Source organism: Bombyx mori, chromosome 23 (genome assembly GCF_030269925.1).
Source record: "Bombyx mori chromosome 23, ASM3026992v2".
Taxonomy (NCBI): Eukaryota; Metazoa; Arthropoda; class Insecta; order Lepidoptera; family Bombycidae; genus Bombyx; species Bombyx mori.
Window position 1 is genome coordinate 13,825,541 of NC_085129.1, and position 17,253 is coordinate 13,842,793.

At 38.4% G+C, this 17,253-nt stretch overlaps 1 protein-coding gene across 2 annotated transcripts in view; it reads left to right on the forward strand.

Moving 5' to 3' along the window:
* The window catches only part of LOC101741222 (uncharacterized), a 109,052-nt gene that overhangs the window by 85,133 nt on the left and 6,666 nt on the right, over window positions 1–17,253 (forward strand). For both annotated transcript variants that reach the window (XM_012694368.4, XM_021351012.3), the window contains exon 2: window positions 14,712–17,181. In XM_012694368.4, coding sequence (XP_012549822.2) covers window positions 14,712–17,181 — 2,470 coding nt within the window. The remainder of the gene's footprint in view (window positions 1–14,711; window positions 17,182–17,253) is intronic.

Here is a 17,253-nt window from a genome sequence, read left to right on the forward strand (position 1 = left end):
AAAAAAAAGTTATGTATGAGCACATACAATGCGAATTATTATGGGCCATTACTACCAGTACGTAGTGTGAGATGTGAAAGGGGTAGTAAGATTGTACTAACGGGTTAGTAGCAGAAGGAAGTGATAGTAGGAAGCGGTTCCAGATAATATGGCTCTGCTCCGGTAGCGGGAGGTGCGATGGTAAAAATGAGGTGATCGGATTATCTTAAAAATATTCCTGTCAGTAATTTCCCATGGAAGTCCTTTAATGCTTAATGCTCCTTGAATTAAAAGCAAATTTAAGATTTAAAAGCGGCTATATCTATTGTACAATCGTCTGCATTAATTTCTTTAAATGAATCATACTTCTCCGTGGCTCGCAGTAGCGTTGTTTATTTAAAGTAATTTATTTAAATTATTCCGCAATTAGTAGTCGAAACGACATATTTGTGATCATTATTGCTGATTACATTATTGATGTTATCAATTACTATTATTAATTAATTAGCTGAAAATGACAGACTAACTCACAGCTTAGCCTTAGACTAAGCTTAAACTTACAGTTCGACACACCTTACTTACACAAATTTTAGAAATGTTTCGCGGCAGACATCGGGAGGACGGTTGTGCAAACCCATGCTCTCTCGTAATATACGGTACCTAAAGTATGGGAACAAGTTTAATAGATATTTGAATTTTAAGGTTACCTTATGTACGGTTTTTATATTGAAAGTATTTGCAAGACATTGTCCCGGTTCTATAACTTAACCATCCCACTACTTCGAAGATCGAAATTATTATTTAGACGGCTGGACGAATTCACGGCATAACTGCTGTTAAGTGGTAACTTAGATAGCTGACACCGTCACTTTGACGCATGAGGTCTAAATCTCAAATAAAACCATATGACTGCTACGTGGTTCAACCAGCCAGGGTGGTGGTATATATCCGTGCGGGCTTATAATACCTGTCATCTTTAAATCGATAATACTAATAATGTAACACGGATATGAATAGTTTCTTTTGCTCAAAATAGAACGCTTAAGTTCTTTGTGTATTAATTATTTCATTCATTATGCGTATTTCTATAACGAATTAAGGATGCGTTACTATTAGATATTTGGGACAGCTGTTATGCTGTACAATTGAGGATTTAGAAATCATATTTCAAGGGAGATTCGCTCTAGTAACAACTTTAGGCCCACTAAGTTTCTCGCCAGATCTTCTCGGTGGGTCGCGTTTCCGATCCGGTGGTAGATTCTGCGAAGTCGGGTTCATGTCAGTAACATCGTCAGGTTTGAGCCCCGTGAGCTCACCCACTAGTCACCCACGTTACGCTGATATGGTTTCTCTACACCGTCAGCTTAGGTAGGAAAAAAAAACAACTTTAGACCAGGTGGTCAATACACATGAAGAAATACAGCTGACCTCGGTTACTTTTGAGAATACTCGCAAACGTATTGACTAACACCGAGAATTTAGCCCACAGCTCGTGCTAAAAATTTCAGCGCCGAAGTGAAAAAAAGCGCAAAAAAAAACAAAAGAACGCGAATATTAAAATGGACGATATACAGAGCCATCTAGCGTCAGTGGAATGTAAACGCTGAGGCTTCATTGTGATCAAGTCGAAACATCCAAGGAATAAAATTGTAAATTATATTTAGAAAAGGCTGAGTGACCATGTTACAATAATCGAAATATCGAGAAAGAATGAGATTAGAGCTTCTCAGTATTATTGAATACGATTGATAAATAAACATTTTTTTATAATTAATAGGATGCGAAAAAAAAACAACCCATGAAACTTACTTCGAACGACCTCGTGGTTGGGAACCACGAAATGTCGCGCCAGCCTTCAGGTCCTCTCGAACGTACCGAGAAATATGCACAAAAAACTACACAGAAAACCTTGATGAACTGGTTCTTTCAATGAAATCAATGCATTAGATTTTTGTGATTTGAATTTGTGATGGAAATATATCGATTTCATAATACGTCCACCTAAAAATATATAATATGAGTAAGATTGCTTTGAGATGTGATAGTGTTTTTTTTTTGCTTTATATCCCGCAGTAGCCGATCGATATAATAGTGTAGCTTTTAAATGAGAATTTCGTTTGAGTGACTACCGTCGTTTTTATGAACGTGGCCAATGCCGGGAGTACATCCACGCTGCTGCCTACCTCGACGTAATTTATTTCCCTAGTAGCAGCCCTGACGAGTTATCTCCACTTTACTCTGTCTTGTGCTTGCTCTTTAACATCGCTCGTTCCATTTCCTATCGCCGACTAATTCTAAAAATCCGAAACGTGTTTGATTATTATACCTAGAATTTAATTTCAAGACTGGTTAAACGGCCGTGGTGAGCACATCAACATTCCTAAAATGCTAATTTAAAATCGTTTACACCGGTTGGATGTCATCTTATATTGTTGCCGAAAGTCGAAATGAATTCTACCACCGGTTCCAAGAAGAGTCAAAGTCCTGATAAGAACCGGCGACATACGGACAACATAACAACAATATAAAACAAAAATAAATATAAACATATATTTACACTGTACAGTAAGCTAAAGGTAAAGGTCTTTTTGCGACTCCTCCCTCGCACACAAATCACTTTATAACTCCCTTTTTTCGGTCAGTAGCCTCGACGGACTATTCTGGCTTCACCTTGATTGTAGGTGAACTCACGGTGCTCAGCCTGAAAGACTATGCCAGCTTCCCTTGCGAGAGCGGTGCTTCGCTGAATCTACCACCGGAACGGAATCGCGATCCACTAAAAAGATCCGGCGAGAAACTCAGTTAGTTAACAACAAACACAAAAGTTTCTTGGCGATTTCCTTAAATCTACAAACTGAACCTCTTTTATTTGTAATGTAGCCCTCTAAAAGAGTTAGTCATTCGCGATTAGATGGACGGAAACCCACTGAGTTTCTCGCCGGATCTTCTCAGTGGGTCGCGATTCCGATCCAGTAGTAGATTCTGCGAAGCACTGCTCTTGCTAGGGCTAGTGTTAGCAATTCTCTCAGGTTGAGCCCATGAGCTTACCTACAGGTCCGCGCGAAGTTTGAATAGTCCCTTAGGCTACCAACAATTAGGTAGGGAAAAAATGTACCGAAAGATCATTGATATTGAGCGAAACACACTTCAACACGAACGACCCGTCAATACCAAGATCGAGATTGCTTGGTAGCGTGGTATCACCCAATTTTTTTGCTTACATACTTTTATTCTGGCTTCACCGGATATAGGGCCAATTGACCACGAGTAATGTCAAAAATAAAGTGCATGGCTGTAAATTGGCTAGTGATTACAGTGTACTTAGTGCGAGTTTTTAACGTTCTCGATAGCGTAAAAGTTAACTCAAATTTGAATGTAGTTGGAACAGCGCCCCTAACAGCAAACGTTTCAACTCCATACAAATTTGAGTTAACTTTTACACTAACGAGAACATTAAAAAACTCGCTGTAAGCACACTGATTTATTACATAACACCAAACGTGACCTTTATAAGGGTTTCCCAGAAACGATAAGAATCAGAGTATTTTCTATCTGTTTCAACTAAAACTATGCACGTAATTAGTGGTTTTTTGCCATTAAAAACACAAAAGTTTCAAGCTTTATAGACGTATTTCGTTTCTTGACTGAATTGCGCAGAAACCTGACAATATTATACATGATTAGAATGTCAGCGACTGGACGGACATTAAAACTTCACTTCACAGAAAGAGTAGATTAAAAAAAACGCTATCACAAGCTGAGGTTACATAATAAACCTGTTTTTATTCGTTCCCAGAGGAAGTTGTTAAGTCACGATTGACTATGCAACACACCCACAAAGCGGGTCGGCGACCGCTTCATATAATTTCCACCTAAAAGGCACTGATATCTGATATTTACCATGCACTGGTAAAATAGTCAAACAAACACGTCACACACGTGTCCATGTTTCTGCGAATACACAATCACAGTTTTCTCAACACTATTGTTAGCGGTTACTTTTGATGTATTTTGTATGCAAAATCAGAGGATCCACTAAATGTTATTAACTAAAATAACTAACTGACTAAAATAAGTCATTATCATTCGAAAAAACCTTTATTTAATACGTACATACATAGTCCACGGTCGAAACAGAAATCTCAATAGAAAAAAAAAGCTATGAACTACGGCTAAAAAATTCGAATTAATGCAGAAATTAACGCATTCCTGAGCGTATGATAATCAGTCCTGTTCCGAAATAGTCATGGTTTTTTTTTTTATTGCCTTTGTAGGCAGACGAGCATACGGCCCACCTGATGGTGAGTGGTTACCGTCGTCCGTGGACTTCAGCAATGCCAGGGGCAGAGCCAAGTCGCTGCCTACCGCAAAATTCTTCTAGGATTCTAGTGTAATGGCCGGTATATCTGTTTCACAATCGGGAATTCGACCTTAATGTTTCCTTAAATAATATCTTGTATCTTCTTCTTTTTCTCTACATTATCTCACTAGGTGGGGTCGGCACAGCTAATTTTTCTCTTCCATTCTCTTCTATCAACCGTCATCTCAACGCTCACTCCTCTCTCATATCGTCATTCACACACTCCATCCACGTCTTCTTCGATCGACTTCTTCCCCCTCTACCATGCACTACCATTTCCATACATCTCCTAATCATATGCATCTTCTCTTCACGCATCACATATCCACACCACGCTAACCGTCCGCTCTATAATTTGTCGATTACCGAGACTACTTTCACACTTCTTCTGATACAATAATTCTTTATCTTGTCCATTCTGTTACTCCACCCATCCATCTCGATATACGTATCTCTGCCGCATGCACTCCTCTTTCATGTTTTACTTTCGCCGCCCAATATTCAGATCCATACAGCCAAGATATACAGATCTTCCATAACACAACATTATCCTATAGCTTCGTAAGATTCTATCGCACCGGGCTCTCCGCTTACAAAGATGTACTTAATCCGCGCCACCTTTACCGTAACTTAACCGGTATACTGATTTTATAAAGCGGCTGCTATCCGTTCGCGTCTTCTCAATCGAAATAACTACAGTTTAATTGCACTAACATTACAGGTAACTCTCTTACAAATGAAAAAAAATATCCACAAAACCCTCGTCACTCCTACAACACGATGACGAACAAAAATCTTGTTTAAAATTATGCGCTCCTAAAAGAGTCACGATTTCATTTCCCTGCCGGCCATCAGAAGAGTCCACCCACATTGAATACTAATTCGAATATTTGCCACTGGAATACTTATCTAAATAATGTGTCAATGTTTCAACTTATCCAAAAAAACACAGGTAAACAGAACTTTAATTTAAATATCTTTGAAGCCACAGCTTCTAGCCTTCGATGATGCTTATTCGAGCAAAACCCTTTTCCAGTGTACAACAGACATTAACTTAATTTCGTTGTGCCACCTCTGACAGCATCTATACATAGATTAAAATAAAACAAGACATTTTGGTTTTTTTTTTTCAAGAACCAGTCTCCGACATGTTTAAAAAACATGTTATAACTAATTCCGGAATTATCATCGATCAAGTTAAAATAACCATTGGGTATATTGAGATAAAGTCTAAAATTGTAAATAATACATGAACCGTGTACTCAACTCCGCTCAACAACTTAGGTTGAATGACATAATTATAAAAACGAATCTTAGGTTCAAGTTTTAAGTATAAATCCTACTTACATTGATTAGAATTGATTTATACATTTTTTTAATAGTTGATTTAAATAGAATAATAGAAAATTCACTAGTTAAAACATTATTCAAATGACGATTCAAATAAGATAATCAGTCGTTTGTAACTACGAAAACGGTGGAATACAGTAAAAGCTCCTTGTTCGGACTTCCTTCATTCGCGTTTTCACCATTCGCGGATTATAAAATGCGACCCAATTCTTTTGTACGCGGCCAAAGATTTATTTATTCGCGCATCTAATTGCATAGGTACATCGCACATCCTTTTTATCAATGTGTATGTAACACATTGATAAAAACGATTCCAATTTGTAGGTAACCAACCAAATATTCATTGTAAACGCGCCTTTTAGTATTCACATTTTCTGTATTCGTGGAATATGAACGGAACGTATACACCGCGAATAAAAAGTTATTACTGTATTCGATGTGTCAGAAATAATAAAATAAATATATTGTGTGGCTTTGACTCGAGAAAGTTTTGAAAAAAATCGAATATAAATCTGCTGGAGCATAAACATTTTTAACCCGTAAATGAATCAAGCGCTTACACAAGAATAAGCTTAAGAAACCACTTCAACCGTTTTGCCTCCAATGCATCGTCGGTGTGTGCCGACACGCGCGCTTTTAACATGACATGTACATATATGTAATACTTGCACATACGCAGTTGCACGTCGCCAAGGCCATTGCAAAACCAGCCTGCAGCCTATAGTGTAAACTCTTCAATAATGATTTTCCAGATAAGTTACTCGTGGCCTATTTTATCCCTATCTACCTATTTGATGGTAGCTCCTAAGGGACTATTTAGCTACGCGCGGACGGTAGGTGATTCCACGGATTAAACTTGGGGTGGGGGGCGTGGTAGGACCTCTTGTGACGCCGCACATGTAGGTACCGCCACTCTGCCTATTTCTGCCGTGAAGCAGTATTGCGTTTCGGTTTGAAGGGCAGGGCAGCCGTTGTAACTATACTGAGACCTTAGAACTTATATCTCGAGGTGGGTGGCGCATTAACGTTGTAGATGTCTATGGGCTCCAGTAACCACTTAACACCAGGTGGGCTGTGAGCTCGTCCACCCATCTAAGCAATAAAACAATAAAATAAAAATACATTTAATGAAACACACAGACAGACTGTGTTTAAAATGCGTTCCATTACAGAAACATATGATTGCAGTTACGTAAGTAGTGAATTAGTCATATTGAACCTGAGTCAGTTCACTGTGCAGCGCGAACGAGGAAATAATTAGGTCCGTAAATAGCTCCGGATATCGGACTGTTTGTCGTATGTAAGAGGTTTATTTTGCCCTGAAACCACTTCCTACGTCCCAATTAGTTTGTTGCGGCTGTTAATAAGCCGACTACCCCACGGCGAGATTGATTGATTAATGAAGTGATGATAACGTAACGGGGGAGATGGGTAAATTGTAATACCTACCATACTGTGGTACGTGTTATTGTTTCGATGGGTCTATCTACCCTGTCGCTGGCGGAGACATCAAACACATAAATTGCCGCCATCGATCTTGAGACATGAGTTCTAAATCACATATTTACACTACAACTTCTGCCCCATAATTCAAACCGAAACGCATTACTGCTTCACGATGTCAAATAAAATTACTACCAGTAAACTACCATTTTCAACCAAGGCTCGCATAGTAAGCTGCCTAGTATTGGTGATGTCATTTTTTTTCCTACCAAAGCTGATGGTCTAGACTTCTAGAGAGACCATATCAGCGTAACCTTAACTAGTAGGTGAGCTCACGGGGCTCAAATCTGACGATGTTGCTAATAGGAACCTCAGGATCGGGAAAGCGACCCACTGAAAAGATCCGGTGAGGAACTCAGTGGGCTGTGTCTGTTAGTTAATGTACCGGCCGAGCCCTTCGTCGCAAGCGACGGATTCGACGAGAACGATGACTGATGCTAGGGGTGCTAGGGGCACCGTTAGTGGATCGAGAGGATCCGAAATGTGTTTTAAGAGAGTCGACATGATGTCCATGAGCAACATTAGCCACTTACTACCAAGTATGCCGCATCCTCGTCTACGTAAGAATGGTAAAAAGAGATAACCAACCAGTGGAAGCTCAAAGATCGCTCAATACGTCAGTAACTGAACAAATGAATGCATAATGAATAGGTGTGTCACATTATAATTACCCGACATTAGTCCATAATTGTGAATGATTCGCTCGTGATGATACCTACATAACTGAACCATCTGCAGCATTTAAAAGAAAAAAACTTAACCGTCGTTATGCTTCTAGACTTTTTCATCTAGTTATGGAATAACAAGTTTTCCCGCTAAAGAATCCAGACACTTCATTCGCTGCGTTTTAAAACTAGTTGCGTTCCTATTTTTTGTTCAGACAATTTCTCCTCTAGAATCTGATGTGTTTTCTAAAAGAAATCCTCGAAACTCTGTTGAAAAATCGCTGACAGTGGGGTCTAAATTTCAATCTGATTTATTGCAATTTGATTGTGATCAAATTATGACGTTACTTTTTTACTATATTTGTCTTGTATGTTTGTGTCCGGTGTCCATAACACAGGAGAACCTCCTACTGGGCTTTGTAGATATCAACTTTGAACTTTGTGTCTAAACTTGACTACGAAGAATCCATGTTCTTCTGCGAGAGTAAATAAATGGTAAATAAATAGTTATTTACCATATTTTAATACCTCTCATGGATTGTAAAGAATCTATCTTGAGCGCACGTACATGTTATATGTATTATATTATATAGGTTATTATAGCGTCTGCTTCGGAAACTAGCATTACCTAAACAAAAAAGATGCAGCGAGATAAAAAAAACGGAAAAATAGATTAATAGATTTTTTCTAATAAAAAATGACGGTAGTTGACAAAATATCCAAATGTCGTCGACTAACACTTTAGTCGGCCTTTACCACGACAACTGCAAAGTATTTGTAGCATCGGAAATAATGTAATGACAATAAGAAACGTTCCATTTAAGCGTACAAGTAGTTTTAATTAACTCCACGACAACGATACAATAAAAAATTCCAACTAATGCCTTCCTTCAAGAGCAATAAGCATTCAATGGACTCATTAGAATAAAACTTCTAAGTTGTTTTTTTTTTCATCAAAGATTAATATCTCTAAGGACTATTACGTGGGAATCCGTCTAACTGAACGCATTCACTTAAAATAGTCCAGAAGTTTAAAAAAATTATTATGCGTTTTATCGTGGGTAGTTTAAAAACGCATCCGGTCGGTTTATATTAAATTAAGGTGTGTAAGGCGCACTAAATGACCTGTATAGACATGAGTCGACTATTATCAAAGCCGGCAATGTGACTTTTGGATAATTATTGGTAAATCAGAAAAACGAATTTTTGACTTTGTATTCCATTGGCAGTCACAAAACTCTTCTGAACGACATCTTAGATAAATAACAGGTTAAGTATTAACCTTTATTTAATGCAGGTTTTGAACCGTATTCTTTGAAGGAGACGATTATATTCAAATCAATCTGTATTGAAATATCAATAATTTTTTTTGTCCAAATGCACAGATTGCCACCTTTGATAATAGACGACTCACATGACGTATTTATAAAGAATTCGACATTCGTTAACACAATATCGAAATATTGACGAAGGCACGGCCAATACAACGAACACCAAACAAATGAACAAACTCAAGATTGATCCGTAACAGTAATATTTTAATTGCGCTATACATATTTTTTTGTTTGTGACGAAAACAGTATTATTCAATCGAAAAATATGTTTACTTTTTTGTCTCAATTAAACACGCTAGTCCCGTGAGAAGTATTTCACTTAACCTTCAAACTATAAGTGTGGGAATTATGTATATTTAAGTGTAAGGAAAATGAAGATTATATTACGTGATGAACAATTAATATTTTTTTAAGTAACCTCTACAGGAGCCTGATTTCATATATCCGTATTTTTTTTAAATTATATAAAAGTTGCAGGTATTACGAGTATAGCCGACGTTTCGACAATATTTTGTCAACACATCTTACTAATAATACCTATTATCAATTGAAAACAAGCCCGTGTTTATGTCAATGCATCGTTCAAATACCAAACCTTTTTTTTTTTTTTATTGCTTAGATGGGTGGACGAGCTCACAGCCCACCTGTTGTTAAGTGGTTACTGGAGCCCATAGACATCTACAACGTAAATGCGCCACCCACCTTGAGATATAAGTTGTAACCTTAAATATAGCTACAAAAAGACCAAAATGTCCTCATCATTTTAATATGTAAATGACTTAATATCATTTATATAACAACCAATATTATATCGAGGGGTGAAAGGCTACTCGCTTAAGGCGACATTTCGCTTAAAACGCGACATTAATATTTGTAATTAAAGGTGCGTTTTGTTTGGTATTAGCTTCAAGTTTGATGTTTTTTAATTGAATTTCAATTAAGTTCACCCCATTCAAATAGCTAAAGAAGTTTTTTTGTAATGATATTTTTTCCAAATTTTAAACTTTAAATTGCTCTCTTGTAACATTGCGAAAATGACAGCTGTATTCAAATACAAAGTATAAAAGTTAATTATTATTCATACAAGATGTAGGTTTAATATATCCGTCATATAGACAAAAGATTAGATAGTGGTTATTACCAAAGTATTCTAAAAGTTTGACATTATTAAAATAAATGTGATTTGTTCATTAAGAGTGAGAAAACTTGTGGCTTATGTCACCTTGGAACGAAACCTGATTTCGATCGGCAAAGTCGAACTCGACTGGCCATAAACAGATAATGGGCGCCTGTGATCTCATCCGCTTATGTCATATAAGAGAACGCTTCGTTTGCATAGAAACTCGTTAATTTTGTAAATGTTTTCATTCAACATTTCGGATAGCTTTCGCTGCTCTTTCAAGACAGTATTCAAGACTCGTTTGTGCGGAAAAGAATCGTGCTACAAATCCGTGCGAATCACTAGTGGCACATACGTTTAATACAAAACAATCATCTGTCGTATTCCCAGCAAAAAAAACGTATAGGTATACGAAAAACGCTTTTATAGGCAATACGACATCCCTAGAATTATCGAGAACATTCCTGACAAGTCGAGTAGTTTTGATACTTTTACTGGTGGTAGGACCTCTTGTGAGTCCGCGCGGGTAGGTGCCACCACCCTGCCTATTTCTGCCGTGAAGCGGTAATTCGTTTCGGTTTGAAGGGTGGAGCAGTCGTTGTAACTATACTTGAGAACTTATATCTACCTATTATATTTATTGAACTTATATCTCAAGGTGGGTGGCGCACGTCGTAGATGTCTATGGGCTCCACTGGAGCCGCTCCAGTAATCACTTAACACCAGGTGGGCTGTGAGCTCATCAACCCATCTAAGCAATAAAAAATATAAAAAGTGTTTCCGCTATTTGACAATAGATGGCGTTGCTCTTAACCCCTTAACAATACGCTTATCTTAAATTCACCGGAATTTAGCGAATTGTGTGCGATTGTGTTTACATGCAGAATAGTGTCGGACTGTTTCCTAACTCTGTAGAAACTTGCAGCGTATTTATGTTTGAACCCTGGCTGAATGGTGCAGATTGAATGGTTAAAAGGTCAATTTATATCGGCTTATACTACCAACTTCTATTGATAGAATATTAAGTTTTCACTCGGTCACGAGTTTGACAAACACCGGACCACCGGACGTAATGAAATTACAGTAGAATTCAGACCTAAAACTATTGGTTTGTAATTAGTGTACACCATAAATCCTTCTGTCGGCAGCTTTCTCAAGATACAGGATCTGCTAATTCAACACAGATTGCACTCGGCATAATCCACCGTCGTCTTTTCCGCCTCAATGTGTTCTTCAATTAGTACAAGTTTGTTAGCTATTTTCGATTGAGTTATAATTTTGTACAATAAAATCGTTTCTACATTACGACTATTAGTTTTATTTAGAAATACTTTATTAATTCATATCGGAATAATTAGCAAAAAATCGTGACATTCACATAATTGTGGGTAAGCAAATAATGACACCGCTTAAAATCTGTCATTGAGTAGTTTTTAGTTCTAGTTCGGAGATTGCATTATTAGTTGCAGTTATGTAGTTTCCAGAGCCTATGAACATCAAAGATGTTAATGCCGCCACCCACATTGAGACATGAGTTCTAAGTCTCAGTTTTACAGTACAACGGCTGCCCCATCCTTCATAACGAAATGCATTACTGCTTCACAGCAGAAATAGATAGGGTGGTGGTACCTACGCGAGTTGGTTCACAAGACCCCCTACCACCAACGAAGCTTCGACCTGATTTCTGAGAATGAGCGACGATATTTGCGCTGTCAATTTGTTGATGTACGAACAGAGAAAATGTCAGAGGTCGTTCCATAGATTTCAATTTCGCGATATCGGTGTGTATGCGTGGGCGCCGATTTGTCGCCATCGTATCGTCAGATGAAAATGCTCTTTTAGGTTGTATTCAGGACATAGTTAAAACCGGAACGGGTCGAGGTGAAACCTCCGCTGCGTACACCTTTGCAAATATAAACACACATCGCATTGTTAACTGCAGCCTATTTCCATTAATTAAACGTTCTCGTTACTAAATATGTACACGACACATTTCTTATTTCAATTGTTATTTTAATATAGTCTGCCTAGTGATTTCTTTTTTGCCTTGTAGACGTCCGCGATACAGAGGAGACGAGAAAGCGTTTAGCGTTAATTGCGTACGTCATAAGCGTTGTAAATAAACTTTACGTGATTGGCATATGACTTCTTTTATGACAGAATTGTGGTGACGAGAATCACGCCAATTAAAAAAAACCTCAACCACCCAATGTGTACCTAAGTTCTCGTAGGTGTTATGTGCCCGTTGATAGCCTCACAGGTGACCAAGTGCTCTCAATTTCTTTGAGACATATTACCCTTCAGCGATACGCATAATCAATGGGACAAATAAAACATGACCCTACGGTATCAACTTGAGAGAATTATTAACACTAGCCCTAGCAAGAGCAGTGCTTCGTAGAATCTACCACCGAATCGGAATTGCGACCCACTGATAAAATACGGCGAGAAACTCAGTGGATTACACACGCATCGAAAACCGATGACAATACAATAATTTTATTACTTTTCCTTCATATTTTCTTACTTACATCCAAACGAGGTTCGAAAAAATTCGTATTGTAGTATTTAGTTCTGCTTGTTATCTTTAAACAATGTTTTCATTAATTATTTATTCGACGTAATTAATTAACAAATTTCATGTAAATATAAAAATTATTCCACGTACCACAACAAAACAGCGACAGCGGCGCTCATTGCCAATAGTCACGGACATGACGACAATGATCGTGCATTTTTTATTCGAACGTAAAAACTGTCAAGAATCAAAAAACTGGCTGGCGATTAATACGATTATTGCACGGACTTAAATGAGAATTGATTTCAATGTCTGAATTGCAAAGTAACAAGCTTGAAATACGGTGAAATTAAGATTAAATTACGATTCGGAGAAATTGTTGTAATAAATCTAACTATCTTGCGGCCCACAGAGGTCCACTGACATAAACCTCCTCTTCACGCCTCTTCATAACGATGCATAATTTAAATAAACTTAGACATGAGTTGATGAAAAGGTTAATTACCATTTTTAAGATTTTTGAGTTTATACATTGAATGAAGGTATTATGTGCCTATAAACGATATTAGACCTTAATACTCCGGGTTTAAAGGCTATTTTTAGAAATTGCATGTGATGAAGGAGTTATGTACGAAGAAAAAGTACAAGTAACAAAAGATTGTTGCCCGTTTTCTCAAAATTAACAAATTTTATCATATCCCCTTCATCCACTCATGTCTTCAATTGTTGCCCTATAAATATTGGGGAGCGCTCTGAGGAATTTTGAGTGCGAGATGATTCCTTAATAAATTTTTTTACCATAGACCGCGTGTCGCGTTGAGCGTTCATCTCCTGTCCTCTAGCGATTGTTTTCCACATGCCATGCGTCTGGAATGAACTTCCCACCTAGATTTTCCTGTGCTGTATTCCCACATTAGACATTACAATAAAATCCGACTTGGCGTCTCATAGTTACATTAGAATCTTTAATAATCATAACACACGCTCTGTGCTAAAGCGTAAATACATACATGTATTATTATATGCTCCGTATATAATGTAAGTGGAGTAGGTGCTGCTTTCACTACAAACAATGCTATTGTGATGTCTAGTTTCATCCAATATTCCCAAGAAAAATAACAGAAAACTATGTCATTTTAACCACTAGGATTCGCAATGGAGCTAAGGATTACCTCTGCGCTCTTATATCTTAGCACTGTTAAGAAACAATTTATGTGGTTATCAGAGCTCATGGGCATCAATAACGTAAATGTCACCCCCTACCTTAAAATATGGGTCCTAAGTTTAAGTTTTATTGTACAACGGCTGTCGGCTTTTCAAACCACAACGCATTACTGCTTCAACGAGAGAAACAGGCAGTGGCAGGTACCTTCCCGTGTGGGCTAACAACAAGTTTTACCACCAGTCGAAGCATGCCGTGTTTCCAGACGAAGAGTAGAGCAATAATAACAAAAGATCTACAAAAGTCGAAGTGGTCGGGCAATATTTGGCCAGCCACTCCAATAGTTAGATAAGATAAAGCAATCCGTGATCTCAGCTTCTTTCCTGCGCTAGTTGAAATTATTGAAACAATATTACAAGATGATATCTTCGCTGTCGATCGAAACAAAATATGATAAAAAAGAAATGAAAACAAGTTCGAGATGCCAATACATACGTGAGCGGAAGTCTATGTAATTGATTGAAAAACAAATATGACGCTGGTTAGTCGCCAAACCGAACAAACGACGAAGTTGGCCTAGCTAACTAGCCTAATTAATTAACTAAATTAAAGTCGTTCTACCCACTATTTACTTTCCATCGGAATAAAATTCCACTACTTAACTAATTAAGAGCGTACAGCAAAATAAAATACCAATTAAGTTTCTGTTTTTCATTTCAGAATGCCAGTTACGTAATCAACAGACGTTATTCGAGGGACAAGATGTCGCCGGTGTGCCACAGCTTCGTGCAGAACGCTTGGAAAAAGGACTTCTGCTCCAACTGTTTCAAGTCGCGCGAGGAACACGTCAAGCAAGAACGAGTCAGCGAGGGTAGCAAGTATTTAGCTACTCCATTCCAGAACAGAAGTACATTCTTTAAGAAAACTCCACCGAGCATACTGAAGATCCATTCAAAGAAAAAGAATAAACGTAATGTAAGTTTTCCAGATGAAGTCAGTAGTGTTATTGGTTTTGGAGGCGATGGATGGTCGGATGATGAGGAATTCGAAATGTCAGAAGACAATGAAGACGATGACACTTTCCCCGATACTGAGGAGGAGAGAGAACTTTACAGAATCACAAAGTCCAATACAGATTTTAACACAGTCAAAGCCAATCTGTTGGGAGACTCTGCAAGCAAATCATATACTTCCCTAATGCTGGGGAAAATGCAAACAGACTCGGCGGGTAAGAAAAAAACTCTGCTTGTTTCTGTAACTCCATTCGGGCAAGATAACAAAAATAATGGTAAGCCACACGCTCGTAAACCGTCCATTATTCATGTATCAGAAGCATCAGCTGAAGAAACAAGTAATTATAAAACTAATATTATCTTATCTACGTATGTAAAAGAATCCGAAACGATAATAAGTTCGGAAGGTGTTAATACATCGGGAAGCATATGCACCGAGAAATCGTTACTTGAAGAAATATCAGAGACTTTACAACAGAATCGCATGTCAGGTGGCATAGACCTGCGTTTAACACAAAACGATGTCAACAAACCCACCGTAGTCGAAGGAAAGATAAAGGAAAGCATGCAAGATGAACCAGAGAAAAAAGATGTATGCGAAACTAAAAAGAACGGTATTGTGAGGAAATCGCCATTAACGAAAACACAAGAACGCCCTAAAGTGAACTTAGGACGCGCAGATTTTAAATTCTGTAAAATTAACGTCGAAAACACTAGTGTTGATTCAGCTGTCAGTACATTAAACTCAACTCCGAATAACTCTTTCGCATCTGACGACGAGAGTTTTAGTGCTAAAACTGACTCCGATAACGATGACAGCGGGCACTTTTCAGAAACGCACAAGACCGAAGAAACCGTGAAAATAAAAGTGTTTAACGACAGCGATAAAAACCTTAAGATGTCGCCTATTGGTCAATTGAGAAAAGTGGACGGACAAGCCAGCAGTGGATATTCAACATTCCAAAGCCCGGTTATCGATATGCCTTCCATAATACCGAAACAGACCGACAACATTTTCTCCGCGGAAGCCAGTAGAGAGTTAGCGGGCGAACCAGACGGTAGGGCCGATCCGGAAGATGCGACCGAGGCGCCAGCTCTTCCTAAAAGTCCTATTCCTATGTTAGATCCGCGCCCGTCTTTCTTACATGGAATGATTTCTGATGTAATGCTCGCACACAAACCTGTTCTGCCGGAAAAACCCAAGCTGCCAGTTAAACCTGTTATTAAATCAACAACGAAGAAAAGTACTATCACAAACCATCAAGTTATGCAGCTACAATCAAATGAAGATGAAAAAACAAACAGAATTATGAATGAAGAACGCTGTATTGAAATTACAGAAGTACATGAAGAAAAATTAGATACTGTTTATTACGCTCAACCAGTGCTAACGAAACAGGACAGCGATTCGTCTTTGAACAGTCTCTGCAAACGTAAAGCGCCTACTCCCCCGTCGACGCCAACGATTGAAGAATATCCGAACTTATACCAAAGAAACACAAGTGGGTTTGCAAAATCTGACTCACCCGTAGTAAGAGAAATGGAGAAAAGAGAGCGCTCTGTGACATCTTCACTTCCTAAAGCTAAGACGGCAGAAGAAGTGATCGACATAAAAAGAATTGAAGGAACCCCAGAACCGGCACCACGAAGAACGATTTCTCTTTCGCACGACAACCTGTTGCTTGATGAGAAACGTAAAGGAAAACTAAAGTTCTCCATCAAAAAGCTACTTCGAATTGGTTCATCAAAGGACTTGGACAAGAAAGAACTCAGTGTCGCTACTGTCACCAAAGTCACCACAAAACCTGAGGATATTTACGATTTGACACCAAAACCGAAGCCACGTTTGGTCATCATACACCCATTAGATATAAACGGCACTAGCGTCGAAGTCGTGAAGACTAACGGCGATATCCCCGATCTCCGGAGACTAAGCCACGATGACGTCTCTTCTATATACAGCGGAAGCAGTTCGGCAACTGATCCAGAAACCCCGAAAGTTTTAAATAAACCTCCACCGCCTCCGCGGCAAATCGGGGATGAACTCAAAACTGTGCCGCATCCCGCGAAACCAGCGCGACCGCCCCCACCGAAATCGGCAGCTTTGCAAAAGAAACAAAAACAGCAAGCTTGGACCGCGACACCAAGTAAAACCGACAGTATTTACGCTAATTTAGGTGAGTTACCATCTATTTTTTTTGTTTCTTAAAATTAACATAATTTCACTATGCCTCGTTTGCGTAATTCAC